Source organism: Melanerpes formicivorus, unplaced genomic scaffold (genome assembly GCF_026170545.1).
Source record: "Melanerpes formicivorus ecotype bairdi unplaced genomic scaffold, bMelFor1.0.p_v2 SCAF_26, whole genome shotgun sequence".
NCBI lineage: Eukaryota > Metazoa > Chordata > Aves > Piciformes > Picidae > Melanerpes > Melanerpes formicivorus.
In genome coordinates, this window is record NW_027142378.1 from 5,787,010 (window position 1) to 5,799,584 (window position 12,575).

General features: G+C 38.3%; 1 protein-coding gene across 1 annotated transcript in view; it reads right to left on the bottom strand.

Annotated features, from left to right (window-relative positions):
* The window catches only part of USH2A (usherin), a 378,576-nt gene that overhangs the window by 214,099 nt on the left and 151,902 nt on the right, over positions 1 to 12,575 (bottom strand). Inside the window, exons 29-30 of the mRNA XM_068153470.1 lie at positions 11,031 to 11,216; positions 1,423 to 1,536 (exon numbers count right to left, since the gene is read on the bottom strand). Of these exons, the coding sequence (XP_068009571.1) occupies positions 1,423 to 1,536; positions 11,031 to 11,216 (300 nt within the window). The remainder of the gene's footprint in view (positions 1 to 1,422; positions 1,537 to 11,030; positions 11,217 to 12,575) is intronic.

Below are 12,575 nucleotides of genomic sequence, written 5' to 3' on the forward strand. Positions count from 1 at the left end.
GGGGAAAAGAAATAAAAATCTATTCTTGTTTAAACCTTCTCAATATGACAAGCATATCTGAAAACAGTGAACGCTTTTCTCCAACACACCTAAGAATTCCTGCTTTATTCGCCAGGCTGACAAAATAGGACATAAACAAGTTAAATTTTTTATTACTGTATTACACCAGAAAGAAATATACAACACTGTGTTTCATGTTTGTATCATAGGGTCCATTAACCGTTGGGCTGTCAGAGGCTACACTCTTTCATGATTAATGCCACCAGACAAACTGAGTCAGTTTATTTAGAACTTCCAAGAGGCGATAATTGGATTTTGATTTGATTGGTGCTGCCGGCAGTTGCTAAAATGTTCGCATCAAAACAATGTTCTAGCAATGTTAGACTGCATGCTTCAAGACCGTCCACATCAGGACAACACCTTGCATGACCTGATTTGGCAGCAGTTCAACACTCCAGCATTCTTTTCATCATTATGGTGCTAGTTCACATAATTTCAGGCTAAAATTTTGTTTTATAGCTACTCTGTTACTATCTAGTTTACATCACAAAATGAAAGAGAACTGGGGGAAAGAGGGAATTTTGCAATCTACTCCATCAATTCCTCACTGTTCTACTGGTGTAAATTAGGTGTAACTGATGATTTTAACTGAATTGACATGGTTTTAGGATGGCAGAACCAGGACATGTGGACTTCATGTGTAATTGAGAATGGAGTTAGATGTCACAGATGTTTTAGAAAGATTTGCTCCAGCAATTTATGTGTATTACTTATCAGCCTAATATCTTGTCTGAACTATAATGTAGTTTCTATTTCTTCCTGCTCTAATTCTTAGTGTAAGCATAACACTAATTTACACACACAATCTTTAAGTCTGAGCAAAAGTACAATTGTACAAGGGGGAAAAAAAGGCAAAATCTGAACAGTGATTAATAACTCAATCGACATTTGGAGGTTTCATCACACTGAAGTAATTGTTGCCTATTGCTGGTGTTTAGCAGTTAAAAGAAACCATGAAAATCAACCATTTGATTCTCAATTTCATACTGTGCCATACAATCAATTCTTTTTAGTCAGACTGTCTCTAGATTTACTTCTGAGCCATAGTAAAATGAGGAAGCTTTCATTAATCTTTCAGATGCTTCATATTAATGACAAGGCTCTTGCATGAACAATGTAACAGCAATTAAAAAGCCCATTAATCTGCATTACAGCTATTAAAGATGCATGTCATTAAAGGGTATGGAGTTTGATTCATTTTCGCACCCCCCCAAAAAATGGAGCAATTATGGTCTGGCAATGCACTTTGTCATCAAATTAGGTTGGGGGTTTCCAGCAAATGGCTTTGCAGCATTTAGCTCTTCTCCTGTTTTATTATTCATGACTGAAATGTGGAAGTCAAGACCTTTGAAATTACTTTACCTTCTTGTGGAGTGGAGATGTTCAATGCATGCAAGCTCTCAGTACAGCCAGCCAAAGTGCAAGCAGTTAGGGTTACAGCATAGTTTGTGAAGGGATGCAAGCCTGTCAATATGCCTGCAACAGAAGAAAGCAAGGTGTTATGCATGTACAGTGTACAGACTAATTACATACAAACATAGACAGAAGTGAAAAATTAAAGTTTTCTGTTATGGGCTTCCACCACAACAGGCAGAAAAGAAAAACTATTTTAAGGTTTCATTCCTATTATGTCATGACTTGAAGTTTGCAAAACAAATTAAGAATAAAGGGTGGTTTATTCCATTTTTCATAGTAATGATGCTGCTAAGTGTCTTTAGTTGTGCTCACTATAACAAATAATGCTTCTAGACTGAGGTGTATATTTTAGTATCACTACGATAGTAAAGGAGTCTTTTTCTTAGTCCTTGCCTCAAAGTTTTTGCAGTTAGTCATTTTGGGGTTTTTTCAGTGAATTTTCCCTGTCCCACAGAATAAAAAAATTTTGATGCCTCCTCTCCAGTGTTCCCCTATTCATCCATAAACTGAAATATCTTTTGTTTTTTGTGAAACATTCCACTTCTGCCCCACAGCATATAGACCACATATTTGCAATACTACTAAGAGCATCATAATTCAGGTGACACAGTACCCGAGGATTTACAGGAAAACAAAAAACAAAACAAAACCAAAACTCTCTAATCCTATGCTTTTTCAGGTCCTGCTTATGTTAGTGGAGAGAGTTACTAGATTCCTACATATCGATTGGCTCCCTATAGTAGCGAATGCCACAAATCACCGCTTACCACTTCCGGAAGTTACACAATATTTTGAACTGCAATATACAAAAGGATTACATGGAAAAAAAATGTAGTTTACAGTCATATTCAGAAACATCAGGAGTTCTCATCTCAAAGTAGACCTGATAATAAAATAATAGGGAATGAAAATAAAGAAGCAATTGAAAGAAGGAAAATTCATGTCAAGTTTTATTTCAAACCACGTTCTCACCTTGACTCTCACAGCTTTTAGTAAAATCAATGGGGTGTTTCATTAAAAAAAAATAAATATACCAAACAATGATATTTTGGGCTTGTCTGACACTGAGATTTGCAAAGCAGCATGAAAAACAGCAGCATCCCGGAGAACCATAACTCTTGGCCAAACATTCCATAGTACACTAAGACTGCAAACCTCCTCAGCATTACATGTAAAAAACCAGGAAGTAGAAATTACTCCTTATCATTATTCTTCATTGAGTTACCACATGGAATGGACCATAACTTTTAGTCTCATTAAAAAAAAAAAAAAGTCTTTTTTCCTTACTTAAGCAATTTATACTCACAAAAGAGCCCTGGAGAATTTGATGCTAGAAGTTAACAGTTACAGTATAAATATACTATTTTCTGAGTGAGACAATAAAAGTCTGTGAATGTCTATAATGTGTTTACTAATAGGTTTGTTCACATGGAAGATATGAGATTAGCTTCCACTGAATTTGTAATGTTTGTGTTTTGTCTTTTCCTCTTGTGTCTCTTCTTTTCGGTCCAAATGGTTGGCATTGCAGTAATCTTTCTATTTCACTGCTCTGAGGGCCAGTTCCACTCTTAGATTAAGGGGTATTCAGAAGTAACTCCATTTATTTCAGAGCAGTGTTAAACTAAAACCAGTTGATCAGAATCAGCTCTCTCTGGTTGTAGTTTTTATTTTGCAAATCTCCAGTTAAAAGTGGAAAGCTGTACTGCCATCCTACTATCTAAAGTAAATGTGCCACTGATTGTGTCAGCCATCATCCAAGTGAATGTGCCTCTAAACCTTCCTCTGATGGAAGGCAAATATTTTTAAGAGCATTCAAAAAGCAGAAAACAGGAAATAATGATGTTGTAAATCACTATTAGCCCTGTAAAGCTGGAATATTAGAATCTACAATAAATTCTTCAGCATGGACATTTCATCAGTCAAAAAAAAAATGGGTTTTTTTTTGTGTAAGACTTAGTACAAAGCACTCATTTCCAGATCATAAAGGGTTAACCAAGAACAAGTATAACAGGTACTAAAGGAATCACATTTGGCAAATAAACATTTGCAGAAACCAAATCCTCTGTGACATTTGCAAGCTCTCAGTCAAGAGAAGCATGGTATATGCTATCTCTCTATTCACTCTGCTGTGCTTTGTAGAGCAATTTAGTTTTATTTGTACATTTAGTACTTGTAGCATTCTATTCTTATGAAGCAGTGAATTAATGCTCCTTGCATCTCCTGATGGAAAATGTTTTGTGGGGTTACTGATGGCTTCAGGCACTGAGAGCTGCAGTAGCACACACCCAGAAAGATGCCTGTAGCTATAGGTTTGGACTGGCCTGCTTGGTTTACTTTGACAAAATAGAAAGTTTATATATAAAGCATCTGAAGCACAACAGTGCACACATTGCATATGTAGGTTTGTGAAGGGGACTAAGAATTTGAAAATAAAAAAACAACAAATAAACCCTTTTGCAACAGCAGGTTCATGTAAAAAAATACATTCAACAAAGGCAGCAACGGAAAAAATTCATTTGTTAATTTCCTAATTATTGTTTTTCCTTCCCACATACTCTTACACCATTTTCTTTCAACAAAGAAAGAGACGTGCTCCATAGGTAGGCAATAGAAAGTGCACAGATTTTATTTACATACTTCAGCAAACTACTTTTTTCTCAGCTGCCAACCTATCTGTTTGGCCAGCATCCACTGTAATCTGTTCTCCTTCATTATGTTAATCTGTGGGCGGAAAGATTTCTGTCATCTTCAAATCGCTTGTACAGCAATGGTAAACACCTTGGCCTGTCTGTAATTGGACAGGTGTCTGCATTGGTGTCACCCGGCTTTTAATTCAATTAAAGAACTGGCTGCTCTGCTCTCATTACCCACTCATTTCCTCTGCACTTTTAGTCAGCCAGTGAAATTTACACTCAGAGCCTGACTGTCTTAGCGTACAAAGTCGGCAGTCCCATAGCAAAGATCATCAGTGATACACGGGAATTAATTTATAGCACAGCAAAATACTTTAAAAAAAAAAATATTAAAAACAAAGCCAATTAAGTTGATGACAGCTTTAAAAAACTTTCCATAACTCTTCAGTTACCACACTCTCAGACTGACATCTTTTGTCTGTCCCAAATAATTGCTGATCTGGTAAGAGTCCATCAGGCTTTCTGAGGTGTTCAAGGCCAGGTGGGATGAGACCTTGAGCAATCTGGTCTAGTGGGGGCTGTCCCTGCCCATGGCAGGAGGTTTTCAACTAGATGATCTTTGAGGTCCCTTCCAACCCAAAGTGTTCTATGAATCTATGAACTACACATGCATATATTCTCATGGTGTTAATGGGAGGGAGGTAGATAAATTGTCACTTTGATCAGGAGATAGAATTAGAGGCATCATCAATATTTAAGAAGTGGATCAGCCTCCCACATTTGGGATATGAGTCCCACTCATTCAGCCTGCCACTGCTGGGAAGCTGAATACATCTAGACTTTACATCACAAATGACATTCCAAGCCTTAAAATCCACATGGGAAATCAGAGAAAGTAAATCATTCTAACACACCGCTCCTATCTGCCCACTCAAAGAACCTTTAGAAATAAATTGAAGTTCTAACACAGACATTTTGACACAGTGACCCCATGAAACTGAATAATGTCATTTGTTACATATGAATGCAAAGTTAACAGCCTAAAAGAGTGATCTGGAATCACACCTAGAACATTAAGACCACTTTATATGCAAAACTAGTACCTAATTTTTTACACTTTTATTTAAATTGTCTTTAATTATTTGCAGTATTCAACATGGAGTTTTAGAACTGTATCTGAGAGAAAACACTGGGTTCATTCTTGCAGATAAGGGATAAAAGCATTGACATGGAGAGGAGAAAAGGGTCAACAATGCATTTATGGTAAAATGGATGCATGGACTAGTCAGAGTTAGTTGCATCTTTATGTCCATTTCATTCATCATTCTAAGGCATACAGTACATAAGAAGATTAAATCTGTTCAGTACATCTAAAAGGGAAGTCTTGTATGGAAAGCAGGAGACTCAGGGGTGACCTTATTGCCCTCTACAACTACCTGAAGGGGGGTTGTAAACAGGCAGAGGTTGGTCTCTTCTCCCAGGCAGCCAGCACCAGAACAAGAGGACACAGTCTCAGGCTGCGCCAGGGGAAGTTCAGGCTGGAGGTCAGGAGGAAGTTTTACACAGAGAGAGTGATTGCCCATTGGAATGGACTGCCCAGGGAGGTGGTGGAGTCGCCGTCACTGGAGGTGTTCAGGCGGAGACTTGACAGGGTGCTTGGTTACATGGGTTAGTTGATTAGGTGGTGTTGGATGATAGGTTGGACGTGATGATCTTGAAGGTCTCTTCCAACCTGGTCTATTCTATTCTATTCTATTCTATTCTATTCTATTCTATTCTATTCTATTCTATTCTATTCTATTCAGGTAGCTCAGCCAGATTCCACAGTATTCTGGCAAATTTTGAGTGGAAAAGTAGAACTTCTTATCAATGAAAAGAATTGGTGTACCACTAGGGTATTAGGGCTAATAATGTGTTCACAAACACTGAAAAACAGATTCCAAGATAATTTCAGTACTTTAGTAACTTCCTCATCCACTTAAAAATCTTTTATGAAATCAGCTTCTTCACTATTCCACTCTGTCGTCCTGCTTTTACAGAAAGTTGCTTCAAAACACCACCAGATTTGAGAAATGAGAATACACACTTGTTTATGATAGATAGCATACAGAGTTTTACTCTGTGTGACAAATGTGTTAAATGAATATAAATTGAGAAAAACTTTTAAGAATCCATTTATTGAAGGAGCTCTCCCACAACAAAAATCACCCATATCCACCTGGATATATACACAATTCACAGATACACATAAAAAAAGCTATTTAATCTTACAGGTGTAACATGAACACTGAAGTTATTTCCCTCACCCAAGAGAACAATTTTGCAAGGCCCGTTCACTTTGTGGGTTTTTTCACCAAATAAATTTAGTTCATTTTGATAATAACCAAGCACTACTTTCATATGCAGCCTGAAAATTCATCTCCAATACTGAATATTAAGATTCTTAAAGTCAGTCACAGAGTTTACCCACAAAAATTCCATTTGTTTCACAAGCTGACTGTGTTTTTTGCCAAGGGGACTTTTCCTTGCCAGATTTTTTCAGTTTCCTCCCCAGCACACAACTTCATTAGGAACTATTTTGAGATACACATAAAACAATTGAAACAACACTTGACCTTTTAGACTTACCTTAATTCTTTTTTCTAAGCTCTTAATTTTTTTTTTTTTTTAAATCTCTGTTCCCCAAATCTAAAGATTATTTAGCCAACTTGAATGCCTGAGGTCATACAGCATCTGTCTACCAAAGTCACTTGTGTCGAGATGCATCATTGCCACAGTACACTTAATCACAGTCCACTGACCAGAAAAGGAAGTCCTCAACTGACTTTGTGTTTTTGACAGATTGTAGAAAAAACTGTTTAAGTACATGCATCTTCTGCATATGCATTTCTGGACTGAAAGCCTGTGCACATCAATCTGTCACATACATCTGCATTTTTAAAGCATCTTCTACCATAAGTATAGTATGAGTCATAAAATTTGAGGAATTATTGAACAAGAGGGTTCCTGTTCCAACCCTTTCGCTTTAAAGAGAAAAGGGGGGAAAAAAAGGCAGGGGATGGGGTGGTTTAGTTACTGCATTTCTGTGGCTTGGAAGACCTTTGTTTCCCTAACAGACAAAAATCATAAGCAAATACACACCAGTGGTGGTTGTCAGGGTGCAGAAGCTGGTCCCTGAGCCACAGGCTGATTTGGCAGCGCCTGCTTGGTCACAGTAGAGACCTCCCTGAGAGGGAAAATTGTGCTTCAACAGGAGTAATGGTTTTTAAACAAAAAGAGATTAGATTTAGACTAGATACCAGGAAGAAATATTTTACAGTGAGTGTGATCAACCATGGAACAGGTTGCCCAGAGAGGTGGTAGATGCCCCATCCCTGGAAATATTCCAGGCCACATTGGACAGGTCTCTGAGCAATTTGACCCAGTTAAAGATGTCCCTGCTTACTGCAGGGGGATTGGACTAGATGAGCTTTAAAGGTCCCTCCCAACTAAAAAAAAACATTCTGTGATTTCTCTGAGCCTCGCAGCCCCACCAGCAAACCTGGCCCTATCAGTCACTGGCAGGAGGCCCCATCTCCTCTTCTGAGAGACTCCCTTGCTGGTCTCAAAGCTGAGGCACAGCCAAGCCACTTTGATTAACCATATTAAATCATTAAATTAACTTTTTCTGAGATATTCATCTGCCGAGCATAAAAGACTAAAAGGTGAAAAGTAATTATAAACACATGTCAAGGGAAGGAGGGAACGGCGACCATGGGCATTCAGAGGGGAAGCCGTTGACAACAATTTCCTTGTTATCACGTGTGCAGCTACAACTTTAGCGCTTGGCTACTGTGGCAACAACACAGATAGCATGAACTACAAATAACATGCAGAATTGAAAGAGAAATCTGTGAGGGGAATACTAAATGTTTGTCGATTCTTCTGCAGCATATTTTATTTAAACATTATTTGCATATTTAACTAGTGCTCTCTGCTACCTGTAACAGGGAGCTGGTAAAATTTAGGGGTTTGTTGATCTCCTGAATTCTACAACGAGAGTCATGTGAATTATAAAACAATTTTCTCATAGGTGTTTACCCCAAGGGTTGATACTAGGACCAACACTGTTACACAGCTTCATTAATGACCTTGATGAGGAGGAAAGTGTGCACCCTCCGAAAGTTTGTGGATAATACAAAAGAGCCAGTATGATGTTTAAGAGACTGGAATGTGTCTCTTAACAGGAAAGGCTGAGAGATATGGGACTGATCAGTTCGGAAAAGAGAAGGCTCAGGGTGATCTATCAATGCGTATAAATACGGGATTGAAAGGGAAAAAAAAAAAGCAGCCAGACTCTTCTCAGTAGTGCCCAGTGAGAGGGTAAGAGTCAACAGCCAGAAACTGAAATACACTAAATTCCACCTGAACACAAGAAACCACTCTTTTAATGTGAGCATGGTTCAAATACTGAAAAAGACTTCCCCATAGAGAAATATCTTAATTTGTGGAGATATTCAAAACTCATCTGGACATGGTTCATGGGATACCTACCCAACTGACCTTGTTTAAGCTGAGGGGAATGAACTAGATAATCTGAAGAGATGATGTTCAACCCTAATGATCCTGTGATTCTGTGGTATTTTTGATTCTGAAGGAAAGTAGCAGCAAAAGCTGCTCAGAGATTACACTGAAACAGGGTATGCTAAGGCTTCTTTTGTTTAAACAGATTCTCATTTATATTCCAAATTTTAAAGTCTGCAGCTGGAATGTTCTGGAATGCAGAGTAAAGCAACCTTGCCTTTAGGTAAAAGACTCTTTGATGTAAAGACCCAGTACTCCTCTATTACACTGTTGAGTGTGACTAGCTGTATCCAAAGTGTATCAATGTTATTGCATGTTTCTTTGAAGGCAAGACAGGCTAGCACAGTATTCCTTGAACCTAAAATGTTTATACTTTAGCTTTATACTCTATCCTAGAACACAGATCCTGAACACCCTGTTGAAATATGCTACCTCATCCAATAAATTATTGGTTCAAGCAGTCAGAACCTCATTTTAGGATTTAAATCTGCTGAATACTCCTTTCTTGGCTGAAAGTGAAAAAATAGTTTGACATTTTGAAGATTACAGGGGTCAGGTTTTGAAGGATCTTGGTTTCTGAGGAGTCAGAAATAGGCTTTTGAGACTTTGGGATTATGCTTTTTTAAAGACCCAGTTTACCTTTAATATTTAGATCAGCTTTTGTTCTTGACAACAGGCTCTTCTGAATTTGACACACACAGGACAGATGTCTGGGAAATGGGGAATGCTATTAATAAATTTTTGCTACTGTGCTCCCCTTATGACTCAGGACCCTACTGCACAGAACAGATCATGGGAATTGTTCAAAAGAACTTCTGGTCTAAGTTTAAAACAAAACACAACAGATGGATATAAAAAGGTGTAGGGAAAAAATAAAATAGTCAGTGCCCACAGTTATGTTTGCAAGCAGCAGATTAAGTGGTGCCTAGGCACAACAGGGAATGAAAATCACAAGGTCGCAAATTCCTTCATTTAGTAATTATAGAATCATTGAATGGTTTGGGTTGGAAGGAACCTCCAAATGTCATCTAGCCCAACACCCCTGCAGTACGAAGGTACATCCTCCACTAGATCAGATTGCCCAGAGCCCTGTAAAGTCTGACCTTGAATATCTCCAAGGATGGGACCTTGACAACCTCCTTAGGCAAGATGTTCTAGTGTTCCACCACCCTCATCGTAAAGTACTTGTTCCTAACATCTGATTGAAATCTACTCTAATTTAAAACCATTGTCCTTCATCCTATCACTACAGCCCTTTGTAAACATTTCTTTTCCAGCCTTCTCACAGACCCCCTTCAGGTACTGGAAGCCCACTGCTAGGTATCTCCAGAGCCTTCTCTTCTCCTGGCTGAACAACCCCAGCTTTCTCAACTCGAGCTCACGGGAAAGGTGTTCCAGCCCCATGATGATCTTTGTGGCCCTCCTCTGGACCCATTCTGTCAGGTCCATGTCTTTCCAGTGCTGAAGGCTCCAAAGCTGGATGCAGCACTGCACACAAGGTCTTACCAGAGAAGAGTAGCAGTATCACCCCTCTCAATCTGCTGGCCATGCTTCTTTTGATGCAGCTCAGGATGCAATTTGCCTTCTGAGCTGCAAGTGCACATTGTGTGCTCATATTCAGCTTCTCGTCTACCAGAACTCCCAAGTCCTTTTCTGCAGGGCTGCTTTCTATCGCCTCATCCACCAGCCTGTACTGATAATGAGAATTGTTCCGACCTAACTGCAGGACCCTGCACTTGGTCATGTTGAACCTCATGATGTTCACCTGGGCTCACCTCTCCAGCTTGTCCAGGTCCTTCTGGATGATATTCCACCCCTCTAGCACACTGACAGCACCACTCAGTACCACTCATCTCCACATCCAAGTGGTATCAGCCAAAGGACTTTGTTAAAATAAATGCATGCCAGTTCCTACTGAAATCAGTTACTCTTATATGATCAAAATTAGGTAAGTATAACAAGTGCTTTCATACATCAGGTCAAATAGTCCCTTATGGAACCCACTTTTAGAATTAGTTTAGGTAAATTGGACATAACAGAGAAGGGGAAGAAAAACCAAATTGCATATGCTAAACAAAACCAAACAAATAAAGCATTTCCTCCCACATCATCCACAGATTGGGAAGGCATAAGTTAAGTAAAATTGGTTTTCAGTATTGGTGGTGTATTTCTGTTGTTCTTTGAAGTCAGTACATTGCTATGTATGTGGATGCTAACACAAATATTACCCTTCCAAACCTTATCCGTGCTGTGTATACACAAAAATAGACAAGCAATACTTTATAGCTCCACAAAAGGAGATATAACCATCCCATATTATTAGATGTGCATAAAAACATGGCACTTAGCAACATTTACCTGTGAGCATACTAGTGTCAGCAAACTCAGCACTAGTGATGGGTACATTGGGACCATCCTCTTCATATGCTTTCAAAATGTACTTCTCAATTACACCTATGACCCCAGCAGGTTTGTCCCAGGTGACCTCGGTGCTGTAACCATTTATACTGTGAACTCTTGAGGGAGTTGGCACATTTTGTGGAACTGTAGAAGGATAAAATAGAAAATAGAGAAAATGGCAGTTCTAAGGAGACTATTGCCCCTATTCTTCACTTTTAATGGCTGCAGTAAATCAGACTCAACCATTAGCATAAATACAATTTATTAGAGTTGTAACTTTTCAGCATTGATTTAATATGACTGCACATCTTGAGCTATTCAGTTTAAGCTATATTTCAAAACCATCAAAACTCCATCTACACAACATTCCTTCTTGTCTTGTTGCAATTAAAAAAAACACAAATATTTAATGTATCAAACATATTTAAGCATAACTCACAAAGAGAGGAGGTGAATTGTATGTGGCTAACAAAGTTCAGGCACTATGATCATACAACTGAATGAAGCAAGGTAGTATTGTAACACAGAAAAAGACTGACATTTATCTGTTAGATACCTAGGATGCAGAAGACCACAACTATGAAACACTTTTATAAATGTGGATTCACATTTATGAAAGTTCTTTCAAAAAATAACTAAGCTTTTCCACTTGTTTTCATATTTCCACAATGCCAAACAACTGTCTCAGGGCAAAGTAGAGATTTGTAAGATGTCTGCAAAATTATTTGCTTCCAATCATTCCATCTTATAAAAAAGAAAAAGGGGGGAAACTGCAAAATGAAAGTGTTTAAGAGAACTGTGAAGCTAACCCCAAATAGGCATACAGTTGCTAATAATAATGATTAAAAAAATAACCCCATTTCCCATAATCTTTAGCTATTTATTAGATATTACTATACCAAGTAAAGGTCTGGTCAGTAACAACTTCATCACAGATGACTGCACAAGGGATGCAGAGGAAAGGCCCAAGGAACACTATGGCAGAATGATGGATGATGAGCTTGCTGTGAATGCATGTGGACTCCCTAGCCCTGTTGATAGTTACCATCAAATAACCTCTTGGGTGGGGGGGGTGTTCTAAATTTATTGTTTGGTTTCATTAAATATGAATGCAAAATATGCAATGTTCTTTATAAGGCAGGTATCAAAGAAGAAAGTATAAAAATAGCTGGAAGTTCTGATTCTTGTGTAGAGTAAAAATGTGATATTCCAGGAAAAGAGCTTCAGTTACAGCAGTAATATATTGATTTTATTAGTTCTGAAGTGTATCACAGGACAAAGTAAGGTACTGTATAGCAGATGGTCTTCTCATAAGGGACATAGCAAAACCAACTCAAAAATAATTAAATAGTGCAATTATTCTCCAACCCCAGGGAACTGGGACTGCTCAGTGCTGTGGTCAGCTTGCACACAAATATTCATAGTAAACCTTACAGTTGTCAGATATTTGATATGAAAATATGCATACATTATCTCTCTTCTGGGTGGTAGATGAAATACTGG